This window comes from Vanderwaltozyma polyspora, genomic scaffold (assembly GCF_000150035.1).
Source record: "Vanderwaltozyma polyspora DSM 70294 KpolScaffold1061 genomic scaffold, whole genome shotgun sequence".
Lineage (NCBI taxonomy): Eukaryota > Fungi > Ascomycota > Saccharomycetes > Saccharomycetales > Saccharomycetaceae > Vanderwaltozyma > Vanderwaltozyma polyspora.
This window is the reverse complement of record NW_001834671.1, coordinates 63,520-85,124: the sequence shown is the minus strand read 5'-3', so window position 1 is coordinate 85,124 and position 21,605 is coordinate 63,520. Positions and strand designations below refer to the sequence as shown.

The 21,605-nt window shown below is 31.9% G+C and overlaps 5 protein-coding genes and 2 non-coding genes across 6 annotated transcripts, besides 1 other annotated feature; 1 reads left to right on the top strand and 6 right to left on the bottom strand.

The window, feature by feature from the left end:
- Nucleotides 1-2,243, bottom strand: part of Kpol_1061p28 (uncharacterized protein) — a gene marked incomplete at both ends in the record, with an annotated part of 2,972 nt that extends 729 nt beyond the window's left edge.
- Nucleotides 18-2,243: a sequence feature (this is one fragment of gene Kpol_1061p28, which is interrupted by a gap, the other fragment is Kpol_1061p28f2~contains possible frameshift sequencing error~similar to Saccharomyces cerevisiae MCM3 (YEL032W); similar to AA sequence:UniProtKB:P24279).
- Nucleotides 2,244-2,809: 566 nt separating this feature from the next.
- On the bottom strand, nt 2,810-2,891 carry Kpol_1061trna6. Its single transcript has one exon. It is a non-coding gene; the product is annotated as a tRNA-Ser (tRNA).
- Nucleotides 2,892-4,728: 1,837 nt separating this feature from the next.
- On the bottom strand, nt 4,729-5,649 carry Kpol_1061p27 (pirin family protein; the record flags this gene model as incomplete). Its single annotated transcript, XM_001645411.1, has 1 exon — nt 4,729-5,649. One exon carries the CDS (start codon nt 5,647-5,649, stop codon nt 4,729-4,731), a length of 921 nt encoding a protein of 306 aa, XP_001645461.1.
- Nucleotides 5,650-8,824: 3,175 nt separating this feature from the next.
- Kpol_1061trna5 lies at nt 8,825-8,895 on the bottom strand. The gene has a single exon. It is a non-coding gene; the product is annotated as a tRNA-Gly (tRNA).
- Nucleotides 8,896-11,467: 2,572 nt separating this feature from the next.
- Nucleotides 11,468-15,292, bottom strand: HAP1 (Hap1p; the record flags this gene model as incomplete). The annotated part of the gene is made up of 1 exon (XM_001645410.1): nt 11,468-15,292. The coding sequence occupies one exon, from the start codon at nt 15,290-15,292 to the stop codon at nt 11,468-11,470; it is 3,825 nt and encodes a 1,274-aa protein (XP_001645460.1).
- A 2,853-nt stretch (nt 15,293-18,145) lies between these two features.
- Nucleotides 18,146-19,216, top strand: Kpol_1061p25 (uncharacterized protein; the record flags this gene model as incomplete). The annotated part of the gene is made up of 1 exon (XM_001645409.1): nt 18,146-19,216. The coding sequence occupies one exon, from the start codon at nt 18,146-18,148 to the stop codon at nt 19,214-19,216; it is 1,071 nt and encodes a 356-aa protein (XP_001645459.1).
- Nucleotides 19,217-19,660: 444 nt separating this feature from the next.
- CQD2 (Cqd2p) lies at nt 19,661-21,421 on the bottom strand (the record flags this gene model as incomplete). Its single annotated transcript, XM_001645408.1, has 1 exon — nt 19,661-21,421. The coding sequence occupies one exon, from the start codon at nt 21,419-21,421 to the stop codon at nt 19,661-19,663; it is 1,761 nt and encodes a 586-aa protein (XP_001645458.1).
- Between the last annotated feature and the right edge of the window lie 184 nt (nt 21,422-21,605).

Below are 21,605 nucleotides of genomic sequence, written 5' to 3'. Positions count from 1 at the left end.
TGGAGATCGCCTGTTTACTGATTCTTCCAATCACTATCACTTTCGGCAAAAATATCGTCACCAATATCTTCACCCAATAATGCGAATCTTAATAAGGTAACAGCTACTAAAGCATCACGCTTGTCAATTGTTTTAGATAATCTAACTTTCGCATGGGCTGTTGACAATCTAATTAATGTTTCTAGAGTTCTTGCAGTAATTGGTGACTTTTTGGAGTTTTCGTCATTTCTCAATTCAGTGTAGTTCTTAACAATAACAGAAGTAGCTTCATCAGTTAGTGTTGGTTCAATTCTTTCTTTAGCATACTGGACATACTTTCTTAAGAAAGGAATTGTAACGATATTTGGAATCTCCGTACCATTATGATCACCTCTATTCTTGGCCAATTTGGCACCAGCTTGTAATAATGGGTTATATTTCTCAAAAATGTTATCCTCATCGTCGTTTGAAGATGAGTGAAGCTCGTCAGTCTGTTCAGCTTCTTCATCAACACCAACTGCCAAAGTCAAATTTAGTCTTTCTCTCATGGGTTCACCTTCCAAATAACCTGGTGGTAAAAATCTGTGAGTCCTCAAAACATGCTCACTAATTGCTCTATCTCTGATTTCATTAATGTCGTCAGTAACAACAAATAATAAATCAAAACGAGACAACAAAGAATCCGGTAATGCAATATTTTGATGTGGATCTCTATTTATATCATATTGACCAAAAACAGGATTTGCTGCTGCTAGAACACTACAACGAGCATTCAAAGTGGTATGAATACCAGCTTTCGCAATAGTAACCGTTTGCTGTTCCATTACTTCATGAATTGCCACTCTATCAACATCTGTCATTTTATCAAATTCATCGATACATACAATACCTCTGTCTGCTAAAACCATAGCACCTGCCTCTAATCTTCTTTCACCTGTTTCTCTATCTGTTGTAACAGCAGCTGTCAAACCAACACCAGAAGAACCTCTACCTGTTGTCGCAATAGCTAAAGATGCAGTATTTAAAACGAATCTTAACATTTGTGATTTAGCAGTAGAAGGGTCACCGACCATTAATATATTAATATCACCTCTTAAATGGGAACCATTTTCTAGGTTTTTTTCTACACCACCTAATAACATTAACAGAACAGCCCTTTTTATATGATCATGTCCATAAATAGATGGAGCCAGTGATTGAGACAAAATATCGAATATATCTTTTCTTTTAGATAATTTATTAATATTTCTAATGTCGAAGTCTGATAAGATTTGTTTAGCAGAGACACCTGTTGATCTTGCATGTAAAGGATAAACTGTGTTACCAATAATCAAAGTTCTGAAACCATTTAAAGTACCAGAATCATTTTGATTTAAACCACCGGCACCTAAAGATTTGAAGACACCAATAATATTTATTCTATCACCTGGCTTCGTTTTATCAACTAGATCATCATCTAGAATAACATCGATTGACCTTGGTAATTGACCAGCAGGTGCCATTTCTGGCATTTCTTGCACTGTCACTCTTTGATGGTCCAAATATGTAGAATAACCGTATTCAGTAGTTAGTTTGTTACCATCTGTATCTTCAGTTGGATAAATAGCAGGCGTAGGAATTCTTGTTGTTAATGTTGTAGTAGCATCTGTGTAGTCTCTGTAATGGAATCTGCCTGTTTTATCTGCATAGTGGACAGATCTGATCAATTTTGGTCTCACCAGGGAAGTCTTTGTTACGATACCTTCAATAGAAACCAACTTATTTAGGAAATGAGAATCTAATGTACGTGGGGTAAGAGAGTGCGCACCGAAAGAACCTTTGAAGGACAAATGCCAAGGGTTCACATGAAATGCAGGATCGACACCAGGTGTATAACTTTCTGGCATATCGTCAATAGAATGTGCTACATCTGTTAATGCTTTTTCTGCTGGGGGGATGAAATAAGCAGGAGAAGTTAAGATACCAGACCAGTAAGATCTATCAAATTCTCTCAAATCATCTAATGAGATACCAATTCTAAGCGGCATGTAATCCACAGCCTGTATTCCTTTTTTATCAGATTCGAAGTCTGTATCTAAATCTTCATCAAAGTTATCTTGTTTTGATTGAGAAAACAGTTCTGAATTATGTCTTTGTACAGAACGAATAGCATCTCTGTAAGAACTAAAAGTATCTAAAAATTCTTGAAATCTTCTCACTCTATCTGTGAAAACAGCATCTGGAGCAAAGGTGTTTATTGGATTGTTTTCAAATTCTAAATCCATCTTTAAAATAATTAGGTCAAAAGAAGAGATAGGGAGCACTAGAATAGAATATAGATCAGTTCCTTTTTTTTTTTTTTTAATTTATTAAATCTTCTTTATATATATATATTAGCAATAAACCAAAGTAAGAAAACACTCGTCTAATCGAGGAACTATACTTGATTAGAATAAAAGTAACCTAGCCTTGTTTATCTTTCTCTATTTCTTAAAGTTGCTTAATGTCGATATCTATCATTAAGTTTATTTTTAAGATATAATAATTATTCAATCGACCGATATGTAAATTATTATTATTATACCTAATTTTGAAAAATTTTGCAATTTGTTTACCTAATCGGGTAATACAATCTGGGATCTAATTACCTAAACGGGAAAGAATATTAAACAGGCAAGTAGTCCTATAATAACAGAAAGAGATGATCATTAATGAGTTTGGATATATAGAAGGTGGCCCAAAGTTCTAATACTTATGAAACAAAAAATACCGATATGCTGTATTTATTTGGTATGAATATTAAAAATCTTACAAATCTATGTCAATTAATTGAATTGAATAAAAAAAAATTCGACAACTGCAGGACTCGAACCTGCGCGGGCAGAGCCCAAAAGATTTCTAATCTTTCGCCTTAACCACTCGGCCAAGTTGCCAATATTACTGAAGAATTTTGGAAAAAGGTGACAATTATGAGAATAAATATATAAAAATTTTGTATGTCAGTACAAAGTGACAGAAGTTTCTTTATATTGTATTATTTGGCCTTTAATTATTATTTAATTGTATATTGAATTTGGTATACGTTAGAATGAAGGCTGGTAAGCGTTTATTCTATAGGATCTTAAGGGTGGAGATCTGTAGGTTAAAGTAAATATACTTGTTAATAATAATAAATTTCTATATATCTTTTATGTACAAAGTAAGATACTAAATAATATACAATAATATACAATAATATACAATAATATACAATGATCTCTTTAAATATCAATGTTAATAGCATGTAACAACATTCTTGTAGTGACACATATTTCTTCACCTTCAAGGTTCGTATGAAGTAACCTCGAAATAGTCTCGAAATAATACAATATGTGACCATTACTATGCACGTAAATGTGGCAATGACGGCAATAAATAGGTAACGCGACGTTTATAAAGGATGGAGTTCCTGAAGTATAAGGTACCTATTTCTTATTATTATTAAATAGTGAATAAGTATTTGTTCAGATGTAAAAGTAATATCTGTTGTGACTTTAACCTGGATACTCGAGGATAAAGTTTATGTCACTATTGCTGTTTTTCGTACAAGGTGAATGTATCGATTTCTCTAATATATAAAAGGAACAAATTTTCAGTTCCGATATATAAAACTATTTATGTTATATAGACTACTCTGTTACAGGAGGATGAGCGAGTTACCACTCACTGAGCTCAGTAATAGATAGACATGCCTGTTTAACGTATACTTACTTTCATTAAAGCTTAAAGCTTATACCATTCTGATAATATCTGAGTTATTCATTTTGGTGATTTAATTTAAGATGATTTTGAAGTAATATTTATATGTATTTCTCCGTAATGTCTTATGAATGAACTAAATAAATATATAATATTAATAATCTATTTGATTATACTTTGTCATTTCAATAAATGGCAATTATTGCGTCATAACAATATATGTACTATATTCTAATATATTAATATAATCCAAAGGTAGATATACTGGCTAATATACTAAGGTATTTATTATAATAACTCTGTCTGTCCCTCTCAATTTGGGAACTTATTTATGTCGCTATGAAATTTATTTATTTCTTTATATATGTTCTTGTCTGCGCTAGTGTCGTAAATTCTTTGTCTATTGAATACTCCACTTCTTCGTATTATTTTATAATCATTAAAGCAAGAATAAAATTATTAGGTCTGTGATCACAGCTTGATCTACTATTTCAACACAATCTCTCTTACTTGCATTCCTTTGATCCTAGTTTAAGGTTTTCGCAAGATCAGATCTTAAAGATAGAAAATCATAAGGTTAAATTTTTATGGCATCAAAATAAACATACCTATTCTCATTTAATGTAAATTAGAAAGGGACATTTGCACTGAAAACATATTAGAACAACTAGAGATATTATTACATGAGCCTGGGAATTAAATATATCATCACCTGAGTTTAAAGTCATAGACAGAATTGACGTAATTATTGACATTGAAATAAAATAACCAAAAAACAATAGTATACCATTAAATAATCATAATATATTTTAATGTTTTTCTATAGAATATTGTATCAATAGCTTTACTTAGAAAGGTATAAAAACTATAAATGTTAAATTGTCATTACAAAATAAGAGTAAAAAAGTTCATTTGAATTAAAAAAATAGACCCAAATGAAATAATAAAAGAACTGCTTTTATTTTTATGTTTCCGATAATTTTTAGATTGATGAATTGTTAAAGAAGAGAATCATTATAGATTACTCAGCTTTTAGTTATGATGATTTGGAGCATCATCTTCTTTAATACCATCTCTGATGGATGATCTCCAGTTTCTGGCTCTTTCGAAACCATTGCTGTAACTTTGGTAATCATAGAAGACCTTGATTAACTTTTCCTTGGTTTCTTCAACAAATGGACCATGTTGAACAGTTTCTTGATCTAAAATTTTACCACCAATGATGGCAAACTCAGTGTCATCAGCAGCGACAGTACCACCAACAGCATCACCATCAGTGTTGAAAAAGATTGAAGAATATTGTGGGAATACTTGGTCACCAATGTTGACAGCACCCTTCAAAACATAAATAAAAACATTGAAATCTCTTGAGAACTTTTGGGTAAATTCAGTACCAGCCTTCTTACCTCTGTACATGTAGAAATCAATTGGGGTGTATGCCAAATCCTTGACGGAGTCTACACCATATGAGTTACCTGAAATAACTTCAATTTCCAAGTCATCAGTTGGGTTTGCTCTTGGAATATCTTTATTTCTCAAATCTCTGTAACGAGGTTCAGTATTTTTCATATCGGTTGGTAAATCAACCCATAATTGCAAACCAACAACATGTTCACCACTGTTGGATTGCACTGGCATTTCAGCATGGCAAATAGCCTTACCAGCAGTCATGAATTGTAAGTCACCTTTACCTAAGACACCCTTACAACCAGTGAAATCTTCATGAGCAATCATACCTTCATTAACGTAGGTAATAGTTTCTTGACCATGATGAGGATGATCTGGGAAACCAGCACCTGGTGCAACGTTGAAATGATCTAACATTAAGAAAGGAGAGAACTTTCTCAATAGCATAGTACCAATAGATCTTCTAACTCTGGCACCAACACCTTCAGATTGCTCACGGGAAATGAAGTGCTTAAAGATAGAACGTAGATTTTGTTGCTTTGACATTCTTGTTATGCGATTAATTGTGGATAGTTGTTTAATGGAAATTCTTTTCCTAGTCTGTTTTTAGTTTTGTTAAATCTGTAAACTTAAAGTCTCTTATAATAAACTATACAAAATATAGTGAGTGTATTGAAAACCTATTTAAGTTTGAGATCGATGTCTTTTTACTGATAACTTAACAATTGAATATAAATATAGTAAGTATTAAATCTTGAAAAATGAGTTTTTGAATCAAGTAAGAAAAACCAATGGTTTATATACGTTTCAATTTCCCATCTTTATTCATTACTATAATAATCTTGACAGTTTCTACTTTCTAGCTCACTATCAATTAATCCAGAGAAACAAGTAGTTAATAATCAATTACACATATTGTTACTGTTTCTTTAGTCAACCAATTAGCCTAGTAAAATGGGACTAACTAGCAGTGTAATAGCAAGTGTTACTAACTGATTAGTGTTATTAAAACTTTACTTTTACTAATAGTTAGTATTTTTTTAGCCAGGTATGTATGTGCTTAAACAGTTTCGAAAGCTTCTTGTACTGGTACGTCGAGCTGTCTCTCTGTGGGTCTACCAGGCCATCCACCTAATCCATATAGCAACTGCAGAGATACACCCGTAGCATAACTTTTTTTTCGAAACGGTTATACAGCCCATTACTAAAAAACTGAGTGATTTAGTAATTTCCAACTGAGGCTGACAGATAGCCAGAAAGCTATAACAAGAAACCATCCTAACCTATGCTATAACAAGTTAGCCCGCTGCGCTTGGGTTAGGTTACTAGTAGCATTTCAAGTAGCCTTGGACCATCGTATTTCCATGCTCCCTGGACCTTACTGCCCCTTGGTTCAGATGGATAGGATAGATCAATAGGTATACCGTACACATAAGAACGACCCAGACAGAAGTTGATTTGATTGGGATGTTAAATTATTTATTATGTATTTTATTTAGTAAACCCAACTCCCCCATAAAATTATACCTGTCGAGGTCTATTGAAGACATAATCCTTGTATATTTTTACTTGCTTATTAGGCCTCTTTATTCCTATAAGAAAGCTAGAGAAGTAGAGAAAGAAAGAAACAATTAAGGGGAATATGAGGTAGAGTAGTTTGTTTCTTCTTTTCCGTAATAATCTTTATCAATTAATAAGAAATGATTGAGGTTAAAAGTATCAAACTAAAATAATAAAACCCACAAACATTCCACTACACTTCATCTTTACTATGGGATGCGGCGATGGGACTGGTTCTCATTCTGGAAAATAGAAAGCTCATTCATCTCTCTTCATTTCTTTTGAAACGATGGTTGAGTTAGCTATCAATCTCTTGTCTTGAATCAAGATATTTTCATTCTTCGTTTAACAATAATGGTGATCATGTAAGGAAAGTATGTTCCTGCATAGAAATTGAAGTTGAAGTTGAAGTTGAATAGTTGCCGGTAGCTTCAGTAATGGAAATTCTTGTAAGTTGAAAAGAGGTGAGTTCTCAAATTTTACTAACGCTCCTCCCAGTAGAATCTTCCTACACTGGCACATTTATCCCTCTTTCATGTATTAATTAAGTCCAACCAAATCTTCTCATAAGAAAGAGGCATACATAAACTAAGGGAAAGTTATGGTATTTACGTAAGTATAGTTGGTTATTTTGACCACTTATCACTTACAGTGATTCTTTATAATTCCATAAAACATCAAATCCTAGAAATAAGTATCTCTCAACCACTAGAAGATAAGGTACACAATTGTTGAATAATATAATCTAGCCATATGAAATATAGAAGAATTACTAACTGTCATAATTAGTTATCAATTTTATTGTATTAATTGTAAATATTAACTTTCCTACTTTACTACCTTCCAAAATTAACCAGTTTAAGTTAGTAGTATACGTTTTCTAACGAATACAAATATGATAAAAGCCAGAAGTAGATCTCCCTCATGGGCCATTCCATCTTGGACAAGATATCTTTCGGAATAACTTGAGAATCCCAGATTATACTGGAATTCAATATGTAGAGCTCTTTTAATTGTACTATATTTCATTTTTATATCGTGTGCAAGGTATTCCTATACAGCTATTGCACCAATACCAACAACTTGTCAATCAATTCACTGGTATATTTGGTCATTGAGTCATGAAACTTTAGAATTGTTAGCTAGGAGTTACATTTAATGCTCTTTGTAGTGACATTTAATGCTCTTTGTAGTGACATTTTTGGCTCTTTCACTCCAAATTTAGATAAGAATAGAAATGAAATAACATTTAATTAACATTTAAAATCGAATCAAAAGTCATATTGCAGTATTAGAATGTAAGGAATATACGATAGTTTAATCTTAAGAGAAAAAATATCAAAACCGTAAAGCCAACCTTAAGGTTGAGATGAATATTTACTAACAATATAATACGCCATAAATAATGGTTTCCAACATCTTTTGATTTGGGCAAGAGGGTGACTATTTTAATCAAACTTGATCTTTATTTGATGTCACAAAATTATGAAATTAAGAGATGATTCTATTAATTACGGCTCCAACAAAATCGAATATCTTTCTATATTTATTAAGTTTCACTACTATCTGGAGTATGGTATTACTTGCAACTATTCTTATCTTTCGACCTAAAATATCGAGAATTTCCTACAGTTTTTATGAAGATACGAGCTTCCATGTCTCACAATTAGTAAAAAGGGACTTATAAAACTAGGTCTATTACTAATCACAATTATGTATTCTTGATTTTCTGGAATAGTATTTTTGATTGTTATTTGAAACATTGATTTACAATGAACTTTGATGTCACATCTGTTAGTCTGAACCTCCTGAAGAGTTTCTACTAAATAATCGTCTTTATTATATCTAGTGACAATATCAGTTTCACTTTCATTTTCATTTTCATTTTCAGAGATGATATCACCAGAATCGAAATCCAATTCTTCATGAACAGCAATCAATTTCAGATCTTGAATGAATGCCTCATGGTTATAATATTATTAATTCTTACTAATGGATAATATTTTGAAAGTGTATCTCAAATTTATAAAACTAAAAAAAAAAAAAAGAAATTATCAAGAGTAAACTGATGCCAATTCGAAATATCCTACAATTAGCAGGATAGAGATATCTTTTTATGTCTATCACTTTGTGTTTCTGGTAAAAGATTGCAAAAAATAAATGCGCAAGCCCGGAATCGAACCGGGGGCCCAACGATGGCAACGTTGGATTTTACCACTAAACCACTTGCGCTACTTATTATTGTTTCTTTTCTTAGAATGTTAAATACTTTAGTAGAACATTCTAAAAATGATACGTCCGGGTAATAATGTAGATAATAAGAGAATATCTTGTAAGTTAATAGGAACACTTCAGGTCTAGTGATTATCCGATTAGATTCGAGGGTAATTAATGTCAGAGTAATAGAGATACGAGACAAGAGACATTACGTAAATAATTATGGTTTATGTTATAAATAATTTCATCAGCTACACTCTATAGAGAGTTGTCGTTTATACATAAAAGGACAAGTTGTATTCTGTTAAATAAGTGACATACACCACGAGAGATTATATTCCAACGGTTTTTGTCGTGTAGCAACAGTACAGGAACAGATGTGATCCTTACTTGTCTTTCATCATCTATATATCTAACTCTACATTTTATTCCTATTATCATATCTAAACCTTAACTTTATTGGCCTTTCTATATGTTTCTATTTTCGCAACTTTGCCAACACATTCAATATTTACTGAAGTGTTCATTCTGCGTTCCATTTCAACTATGTTGTGTCTTATTCATTAGTTATAACCACGTTGAATATCGGAGTTACTACCAAACATCTGCTCACCTCTAGGTTCATTCCTCTCTTTATATGAGACATCTCTACATTCGTTTTCTTTTCTAAAAGTGATAACATTTATCCTTTCCAATTTGTCTGGTCTCATAGCCTTACCTAGTGTAATATTGAATTTATACATATCATCTTTGTAGAATTCACTACTGAATCGAATACCTCACTCGTTGATTGTGGTGGCAGGGAAACCAAGATGCTTGGAAACTTGATTCGTTAGTGTAGTTAAACAATCATATCCTGTTGTATTGACTGACATTGTAATAAACTGTCCCCTACAAGTTAAATGGTTAACCACGGTTAGAATCATTCCATTGACGTCGTTAGTTGTTGTCAAACCAGGAACACAAATTCAATACATATTCTATCCTAAAGTTTTATTGGGGGAGAAAGTTGTCGTATATGGCTCCTCTATCTGAGTCGCTGAAATTTGTACTTTATTGCTCTTCGTTATAGTGTGTATGATACGAGTAAATATGACCAAAGTCGTTATTGCTCCTAAGACTTTCAGTAAAAAGTAGGATACAAACCTCACATTCTCATAAAATTCTTCCTTTTCTCCAAAGACTCCGTTCGTATGCATAAGTATATTAAAAGTGATTAACCCAGCACTGGCAGAGGCTGACCTAGCAATGTTCATACATCTGTCACGTTGCCATGGGTCTCTGTCACCAACTTTCGTAAATATCAGCGCGAAACTTGACAGAGCTCTGGTTAGGAAGTAGGCCACAGCACCCCACAACACACCTCTGATCACTTTAGATCTCTCTACACATAAGGCATTAAATGACTGATTGGCTTCATAAGACAGAATTTCACCACCTGAGTGTTCTCCTGTAACATGAGTAATCGAAAAAACAAAAGTACATAATAGGAAGCTATATAGTCTATTCATTTTTTCTTTAGCAAGTTTACTTTCATTTTATTATCTAAATATCTGAAACCCACATTCGTATTCATATTACAGTGAATGTATAAACCTTAACTTAACTTAACTTAATTCAATTGACCTTTTGATATATATGTTTCTCTTCTCATGAGTTTGCAACCAAATTCAATATTTGCTGATATGGTTCGTTTTATCTTCCGCGTCAAATAACGAATGCATTTATTAAGATTGTGTGTTAGGTAAGATATTAGTTAAAATAGTAATATATGTTTACTGTATTCTAATATATTAATATAGTCTAAAGGTAGATATACTTGATAATATTTTATAACATTTAACTAAGAGAATTGTGTATTTCTCTTTATTTCGGGGCTTATTTTTTCCAGCTATGGTACCTATTTAGTTCTTTATATATTCTCTTGTCGACTATACACCATTTTGGGTAGAGTATAAGATGCTACCTGACGTACAATAATACACCTTAGAAAATTACACAATTCCATATAATGTTGCTCTAATTTCAAAGATAAAAGTATGCACTTTAATACATGCTATCAACCATTACTGCAACTTCAATACCTTGTCTTCTGAGTTCAGGTGATATTTCTTATTAATAAGTTTTATAATAATATCTAAGAATTTTTTTTCTTGTCCTTATTAGATAAGAAATATAATACACAATATACACAAGTTAAATCTAAATATTACACATCGAAATTTAATTCCTATTTATACTCCAAATATTACTGAAAATGCTTCCTGTAATATAAACGATTCTGTTACTCATCGTTGAGTCGATATATCTATGATTCATTAATAAGTGATGACAAATTGCCCTATTAACTATATTAGTATTCTATTCATCATAATAGATAAATTAGAATGTGATATATATGAGATTCGATAATACAAGTACCAATTTAATTCTGAGTATTGCCTATAACAATGTTGCTTTACAACAGTTTCAAATTGAACCAATGAAAAAATGATAAAGTCTCATGTCAATAATCATGATTACTCTATAATAGTTATATACAAAAATTACTTCTATAATATATAATAAGTGGAAAAAATATTCAAGTTTAATTCCAAACTGAATAATCACCACCATTTATGCCTTGTAAATTAGTAGATCCGATGTTGTCTATTGGTAAAAAGTCTGAACTGTACATACCAACCAAATTCATATCTAGTTGATCAATGTTCCTAATACCAACGGCTTCGCATAAACTCGATGGATCAATTTGTAATCCATTATTAAAGTTAGTGTCTTGCAATAAAAAGTCCTCAAAATCAGGAATGTTTTGACTATCAGATGATGTAACTGATGCGGGAGAAATCAAATTAACTAAATCATTATTGACAGTATTATCTTCGGATTTTACCATTGAGGAAAAATTTGAGCCATCAGAGAATACGCTAAGATCATTAATTGGTGTTAATGAGCGTGTTACATTTTCTAGAGGTGGAAGTAAGTCTGCTGATGAATTAACTCTGTTAAATGTTTTCAAATCCCTTTGAACTAGATTATTCCTGGATGTCAAAAAAGAAGGAGGGCCTTGTTGAACAGGATCCAATATGTCCCCAATTATATGCTCTTCTTCATTAACATTTTCCAAACGACGTTTTTTAAATTGTTCGATCGATTCATCCGTTTCTACTTCACGAATATTACTCTTATTATATGTAACAGGGTTATATGCCCTTAGAGAAGGTAATTGAATCTTTAATTGGCGACTCTGTTGCATACCGTTATTGGAATAAAATCCAGTATTCCGTCCAACTGAAATATCTGGCACAGAACCCATATATCCAACAGTGTCTTGATAAACTGGGCATCGTTTCAACTGTTCCGTATCCGCACTTAATATAAACTGAGTACTGTTCTTAAAATTCTTGGGCATATTATTTATACGTGGATGTTTCCAGCCCGACATTAATAAACTGGATGGCTTACCATCAGTGGACATTTTGTTCAATGGATGCTGCAATAGAGACATAAAAAATTTAACAGATTTATTCAGTTTTGATGCAAACTTGTATTTATGCGATATCTGATCTGTGAGTTCATAAAATAATGCAATTCTGGCATACAATAGCTTTGATAAGTCATCGTCTGCCTCCAAATCAATGCGCTTATCGAAATCTACAATTTCATTCATAGCACCTTTTTTCTTCAACGAATTTGGATCAAAATCCTCTTCATTCTCACTACATGAATTCTCTCCACTTCCACTAGTAGTTGAAGAAGCAGATGAAGATTTGGTTGCCATAACTGTAGTGTCTCCCATACCAGATAACGGTCCACATTTTGAACGTAGTATCAAACAAATGATATATTGCAATCCACGATTTCCTACATCTAGACAATGTGTTGTTAACATAACTTCCATATAGTTGAAAAGAGAATCAGTAGACTTAGAATTTTTTAAACTTGTAAAGAAAAACACACAATTTTTAAAGCCATCCATTGCATAATCCAATGCACTCTGTGCATAGTTTTTGGCTACATTAATCGTTTCAGGATCTTCTGAGGCCAATGGCTCATAATGAGTAAATAAAATATAATTCAATAAAAATAATAGAACCCTTACTGTAAGATGTTTGGAAAAAAGAAGAGCCTTTGTTGTTGATTCGTGTGGAAGTTCAATTTTTTTATCCAGATTTGATATATTCCCATCGAGATCTGGTTTCATGCGCTCAGGATAAGCAAGATCCTCTAGACTTGGTAAACCATAACTTTCATCAGCATTTTGATCCACAACACCTTCAGATTCCGATAAAAGACCCTTATTCATTAAGTCATTAATAACATCATTTATTGGTTTATTATTATGCGTTAAATCTTTCAGGGAATTGATTAGAGAATCAAGGTCTGATTTTTTAACATTTTTTGCAACAGAAACATTAAGAATATGATTCAAAACAGAAATAATTACCAAATCGATTTGGAAAAATAAGCTGTAATTTTTAACTACAATCAATTCTTTAATATCTTTAACGTAATCGATTTTTGAAGCAGATGGTAATTTGGTGTCACTAATATCTCTAATAGTTCGTAACAATCTTGGTGTACCTAGTGATAAAGATTGTTCAACATCCATGGACACTATGTAATACCATGTTTTTCTCCAAGTATGTTTGTATCTTTCTGTACTGGCTTGTGCCTCCTTTGAATTATTTGAATTATTTGAATTATTTTGTGAAGTAGTTTTGTTGAAAGTTCCTCCATTCATATCAGCTGAAGCTTGAACCATTGCTTCCAAATTATTTGTACTACCGTTTGTAGTTAATGATTGAGAATCTGTAATCGAGTTTAATTGTGGGAAATTATCTGGATCTCTATGAAGACCACAACTGAATGCCATCTGAGTTATACTCGACATGAGTACTTGATGAGTTTCATTATCTTGACCCCCAATAGAATCCATTGGCTCGACTTGGTTTGTATTTGTGGAAGAAGCATCAGCGCAACTCTTCAGGTATAATTTATAAAAAATTGCAAATTGAACTGTAATTAAGCTCACATTACTGTTAGAGAAACTAGATATTTCATCAAATTTGATAAGATACTTTCTTATTAGTCTTAGTGTTTCAACAGATGGCTCATATTGCATTATTACTGATTCCTCTTTGATTTTTGATGCGTTGATTGTAGTTGGTAATTGCGCACCTGAAATAATAAATGTTGATGTTAAGTCTATGTCACATGTATTTGAGGATAATGATAACCAAGTCAATCTCATTATAATCACCAAAATACCCAAAGTACAGTAATCTGAAATTTTTGATATTTTTAAAGTTTTAACCATGTCACTATCTGTTTGTAATAAACCCAACATCCTGTTCAAGCTCAATCTAAAACTTTGTTCATCTATAATTGGGATGACAGGATAGATATGCCTGAAAAATTTATCTAAGTATACTGATATTACAGATTTCGGTGGTAACAAGTCGCAGATATTAGAGATAATCTTAGACATGGAAATGTCTCCGTCGATATTTCCAGAGTTGATAGGTGTTGTCGATCTTGACAGTTGTGAAAAATTGGGTAATGGGCTTTTTGATAATGGTAAGTTTAATAATGAAGTATGCGATGCACTATCGGGAAAGTTCATACCTGACATTGGTCTTGGGAAAGAGTCATTTTCTGTAATAGCATTAGATTTAAATTTTGAATGACCTACTGGACATTTTGTAGGAATGGGGTTTAATAAACCGTTGCTTTCGTTTTTCAATTTCCTACGCATTACAGGGCATTGTTGCATTTTGTCCATTTTTTTCTTCGACAGCCTCTTCTTTTGAGAATACCATTCTGATAACTTTTCTCTCATAATAAATAATTGAGACCATAGTAATTTCAAGTACGGATCACCTTTCATTACAGCTAGCCAGTGGGTAGCCCCCAAATGGACAGTACCTTTATTTTTCAGATGTAACATATCAAATTGAATAGTTAGATCCAATTCATCATTATCATATTTTTGGAAGTTATTTAATACATCTGGAGATAGGTTTAGAGTACTATCCAAAGCCGCCAATACATTACCATTATTATTGGTTAAGGAGGTTGCAAGTGAAACCGATTCAGGCGTGCACATATCTGGATTAATATCAACATTCTTTCCTAGAGGTTCAGTTTGTTTAACTTTACTTAATAATTCCTCCAATGCTTTAACTTTATCTCTTAATTTTTTCAATTCCAAATCTCTTGACATTTCTTTGCCGACTTCACCAGCCCATGATTGCTCCATATAGTGACAAAGGTGATGAACACCAGTTTTGATACATTGATTACAATGAGGATGAGTTTTATCACATTTCACCTTACGTTTTCTACAAATCGTACAACTTAGTGGAATTCTGTTACGTTTTCTTTTAACTTTGCCTGCAGCTTCAGTATTCATTATGTCTTTGAAATAGTCTTATTTTATGTCTATCTGTTCAAATAAGCGGCTCAAAACCAGTTGTAGTTCCAAACAAAATGTATTGCAATGTATTTATATAAAGCGAACTAGTGTTTAGCGCCTTCAAATGAGATTAATACGCTAATGGAATTAGTAAATTAATAATCGATACAATTTAATAATTAATAATTTATACTTTTAATTATTTTTGGGGAAAAAAAATATAATATCGACCTAATTGAGTTATTCCATAATCTGTCTTTTTAAATAAAAATGACGTTAATGCTAGAAATCCAATAAATCGAAAACATAATATATAAATGAATCCAATTTTTGAACATCGATTGTTAAAATCATTTCGTACCCTTGCAAAAAATTCTTCAACCGTATACGAACCCAAACCGCTACAAACGAAGGAAAGAAAGAAAGAAAGAAACAGATCGATCAGATTTTCAGTATCTCTCTCTCTCTTAATCTCAAAGCCAAAAAGCCCAGAAAAAACAAAAAATCAATGAAATTGTCAAGCCTAAAGATATCCCATGAATAAGAAATGAAGAAACAAACAATCTTTAACTGATAGAAACTCCTAGTCGACGACCGTTCCTGCTAACAACCAATAATCGCATATGCACGGCTTCTTTCAATTGCAGTTTGTGAATTCCATTCCATTCCATTCCACTTAATTTAATTTAATTTAATTTAATTTCATTTTGGACTGAATAAGTTTGGTCAACAGCATATCTGTTTGCACCAACGATTGAGGTTGGACTTGGACTTGGACTTGGACTTATACTTGGATTGAGTTAAAGATACAACAAAACGCACACAGATAATGAGATAACTGTATAGAACACAATTCAGTAAAGTTCTGACCAGGACAATTAATAAGATTGTTTTCTTAGTAATGGTAATGGTAATAGTAATGGTAATAGCAATAGCATTCGATCTTAAGTTAATTGATATTGCTTTATTTGTTCTTTAGAGAAAGTGTCGTTATGTTTTTGCGTGAGTTCTTGTTAGAGCTGTGTACTGCTGTGCAGTTTTAGTCTTAACTTTTTTTTTTACGATCGAAAAACTCATACACAGATAATTCCGGTAGGGATATTTCGAAACCTGTTAATTTCTACAGAGGAAACATCAGTTTTTCCTTTTTTTCTTTTTTGTTTTCCTTCCCCTCCTCCTTCTTCTGTGCTGTTGGAACGATTGAATTGGCGGCGGCATCAGCAGCGGGAAACGACTGGAAGACCCGCTCGTACCGGAAAAAGAGGAAGAGAAAAAAAGAAAAAAAGAAAAAAAGAAAAAAAGAAGTTGCAGATGTGTATATTGCTGTTGTTTCTTTTTATTATCGTCGTTCCTGGGAGACACTCACCTGCAGAACATTTCAAGCGTACACAAAAAGCAAGGTAACGACAATGCTATAGCCAATCCGTTTGAGTGCTCGTCTGCCCTTTGTGTTGTCTTTTTTTTCTATTGTCCATTGACACAAAGAAAACGACGTATACCTAAGCATGTCATATCGTAAGAGAAACGTTCTGAGAAGATAAATGAATTCTTGGGCAATTGACAATATCTGAAAAATCCACCAAGTAATCAAGCGCAGCGCAGCACAGCATAAATTAAGGCTTTAATAGAATTTTGGAATGCTTAAACGAGACATATTAAATCGAAATAATACTGGGACACAAAATAGTACTAAAAGTGTACATACATGAACTCTCTAATATGTATTGTCGTAACAGTATCCTTCCGGTTTGAATATTCGTTGAAGTTACAACAACAACAATGTGAGTAGAGCGTGGTTTTGTGGGAATTACGAAATTGGATTTCTATATGCATATAATCAGTATTTAGTATTACTACTAGTACTATTTTATTATTAATTGGTCAATTAAATAATTTTGTTGGAACATACATCAGCAGGAGGAGACGGGGAAAATATAAGATAAATTGACTACTAGTAATATTATATTGTATTATTATTATTATTATGTTTTATTTTTTCTCGACGTGGGATAAGCCTCATTTCTTGAGTTTGAGTCTGAGTTTGAGTCTGAGTTTGAGTTTGGTTTTGGTTTTGAGTCAAATCATGGTAACTTCGCTGTACTCTACTGTACTAATTTTTCCATATGTCGATTGATTGACTGCTTTGAGTATAACTTTACTTTGAATTGAGAAACTCTACTGTTTGTTGGGTGTTATACATTGTGACGCCCCCCTTCCCTTTTACTCTTCTTCTCGTATGACGACTATTCAGATTGGAATTGGTTGGATCTAATAACGATATATTATTCTTAACTATCCCTTGATGTTTGATTAGTCCTTTTTCTGCAATAGAATTTTCATGATCACGTGTACTTCTGCTTTAAATAATCATATTTTATTCTTGTAACTACAAAATAAACAACAACAATTAATATCACTACCACATAATTAATAAAATTAATTATAAGAAATCAAAAGTGGTCCAAGTGTCTCTTCTCTTTTGGAGACCACTTTTCTTAAAATTTATCTTCTTTTACTTCTTGTTAATTCTTCCCACTCAAAGGGATATCTTTCGAAACGACCTTACATAAAGTCCGGAGCTTCTTGAAAAATGATTTGAAATATTAAATCATCACCAAAACGCGTTAATTTTTACATCAAAGGTGACTACCGACTTACTCATCCTCGTTACTACTATTAGCGAAATTATCATTTTTATCATCACATATGAAGGAATTATCTATTAATTTATTAATCACTATATCGAAATAAACCAACCTCTGGTATTTCTTTCAATTTGAACCAATATTAATAGAAACTACATACCTTCCCAGGGAGAATTAGCATACAAACCGAAAGTATCAATTTATTATGATAACAGTTGAAAATACTGAAATTAGAAATTATTTTTTAAATTGTAGCACTGATAAACTTCTAGAGTACATTAATGAAATCAAAAATGCATTGAAATTATTTTCAGATAATCATTCTATCATTCCTAATCGATTAGTACAAAAGACCCCAAAAGAAGGTGTACTACATTTTTATATGCCTGTAATAGATGACACTTATTCAGGTTTGAAAACTTTGACTCACAATGAAAAGAGTAATAAAGGATTTATAGGCTCAATTATTGTAGAAGACTCTTCAAATGGGAAAATAGAAGGGATTTTAGATGCAAAGGAAGTAACAGGTATTAGAACTGCAATGGCTAGTTGCATCCCAATTTTACCTCATTTATCAAATTATATTTCACATTTGGATGGTAATATAAATATTGTAGTATTTGGTTCCGGCTTACAAGCATTTTGGCATATTTATATAGTTATTAAACTTTTTTACCCAACTTCAAATTTTTCATATCCAGATTTAAAATGCATCAATGTAACTGTTCTATACCGTAATAGAAAAATGCAATTGGATGAATTACAAGACTGTTTATCAGACTGTCCATTTGAGTTAAAGTTTGAACAATACAATTGGGAAAATTTGAGCGCATTGCAAAGTACAATTGATGATGCTAATATAATTTTTGGATGTGTACCATCAAGATGTCCAGTACTTTATTATAAACACTTATTACCTAAAACAGGTTCACAATTGGTTGATCAGTACACTTATATTTCACTAATAGGTAGTTATACCCCAGGCATGAGAGAGTGTGATAATACATTAATACAAAGATTTCAAGCTTTAGACGCTCCAATTATAGTGGATTCAAAATCTCATTCTTTGGGTGAATCAGGGGAATTAATTGCATCCAATGTGAAAAAAAATCAACTAATAGAAATTGGTAAGTTACATGAAAACTTGGAATTACCAAAAATTGCAATTGCGAACGGCCATAGGAAGATAACCCTTTGCAAGCTTGTTGGCCTAGCAATTATGGATATTGCATTTGCAAAAAAATATATACATGGATTAAAGAACTCCCAAAATTAACATAAGTAGTTAATTGATATTAGTTCATTCCCCCTATCAATAAGCATTATTAGGCATATGTGTCATATTTTCAATTAGAAGAAATTTATATTCTAAGAATGTGATGACAAAAAATGAATACATTAATCAAATTAAACTAATAAACTTGAAACATTTATACTCGGATGATAATAATGGGCTATGGATTGTAGCCAACCATTTTCATTAACATTTATATATTTTTTGTTCTAGAATATATAGATATAATGCTAGCATATATTGACGAATATAAAGATTAATAACATAACTGAATAAAATTAATAATAAAAAACAAACAATATTAAAACCAACCAAAATGTAGTGGAAATTTTACAGCGAATAAAGAAGAGTCGATAGAGCATTTTTTTTATTATTACTATCGTCATCCCCGTTACTATTATTATTGACAAGCATTTACCAAATTTGTTAATTTGTTAGAACATGCTGTTTCCACCAAAATGCAAGATCATATAGAACTAGTTGGTTTTTTCTCTTTTCATAAATGAACCATGATATAAAGTGACTCCACATCCAGTATACTGACCATCTTGAAAAAGTTTTATTTATATCTTCACAATCTTCATCATAAACCGTTTTTGCACAATATTGTGTCATGATTAAAAATGTCCTTTCTGGGCCAAGAGGATTTTGTAAACATTCATCTAAATGCCTAGTTAAATCATTAGTTTTTAGGATAAGTAGAACAATACGTGGTATTGTTGATAAGATGCTCATCAAATTTGCAAGGAATGCACCTGATACGATACCATCTGACATAACTTTTATCTCTGTATCACTTCTTCTTTTTGAAATATCATAATTTAAAGCTGTGTCGATACTTCTTCCTGTAATTGCGGCGGCAAACAATGGGAATTGTTCAGGATCGATATTAGCAAATCTTTTAGCATATAATTTCATTTTTTCTTGGTCATGATCTAATAAAGCCAACCAAAATTTAGCATAATCTCTTCTCATTCTAGTTGAAGGGTATCTATATAAACCATGATCAAAAAGTACAATTTCAAAATTATGTGGATTAGCCGAACCTCCATAAGGGATTGCTCTGATAGCTAGATTACCACCATGAGGATCACAATGAATACCAACATTTGGTGTAAAGATCATATTATTAAAAATATGTGATAAACATGATGAAACTTCAGCCCTTGAGATATTATTTTTATCCAAATAATTTAAATCATCTAATCTTTTACCATTTACATATTCCATAATTAAAATTCTTTTGTTTGCACTAATGACATTTGGAATTCTAATAGCCGTATTTCTTTTAAAATTTGCAAAATAAGCTTGAGTTTGAATTGCATTAGCTGCCTCTTTCTTAAAATCAATTTCGATATAAATAGAAGATTGCAATTCATCACCTAACCAAGTCAATGGATATTCAGGGAAAACGACATCTAAAAGATTGAAAACTGTTTGAGTTAACATAACATCTAAGGGAATAAATTCTTTTAAAGAAGGATGTTGACATTTTACTGCAACTTTTTCACCAGAATCGATTAATGTTGCAATATGCACCTGAGCTAAGGATGCAACACCAATTGGTTTAGGATCAAATTCAATGAATATCTCATCTATACTTTTTTTCAAATCCTGTTTAAACATATTATCAATTTCAATTAAAGTTGATTCAGGACACTGGTCTTGTAAAGGTATCATTGTTTCAGTCCATTCAGGAGGTAATAAATAAGTCATTGCACCGATATGTTGACCCAATTTTATATAAATACCACCATTACGTTGTAAAGCGTTTAAAGTAATAAGAGCACATTTTAAATGGCAATCACTCAGAGCCTTGAGTCTCGAATCTTCATCAGGATAATCTGTATTCAAGGTCTTCTTATAATTGTAAAAACAACGTATAGTGGCTTGAGTGACAATACTTGTTCTCCTTATAGTATGACCAATATGTTTTAAAAAATCATGAACTGTGTTATTGGTATAATAAAAAAAGATCCCTGAACCAACAATAGCTCCAACAATCAAATGTCTCTTAGACCAACCTCTGGGTAAATTTGGATTGGATCTAGAGACTGAATTGTAAATATTATTTGTAAATTCTACTCGACGTGATACTGAAGACAAATGGAACTGTGAACTTGCCTTAATTCGATGAACCGAAGATGCTGGTGAAAATAACCTTCGATTAAAACAGGTCTTAAACATAATCGAATCAACTAATCCACCCTCTTTATCTATTTCAACTCAACTCAATCCAACTCAACTAAAGCCAACTCAATTTTACCTCTAACAGCAATATAGGTTCAATTAAAGTATACCCTTTCTATATATCTATCTATCTATCTTCTAAGCGAATTGCTGAATTTGTAGTTTAAACTCCAAACTTTTT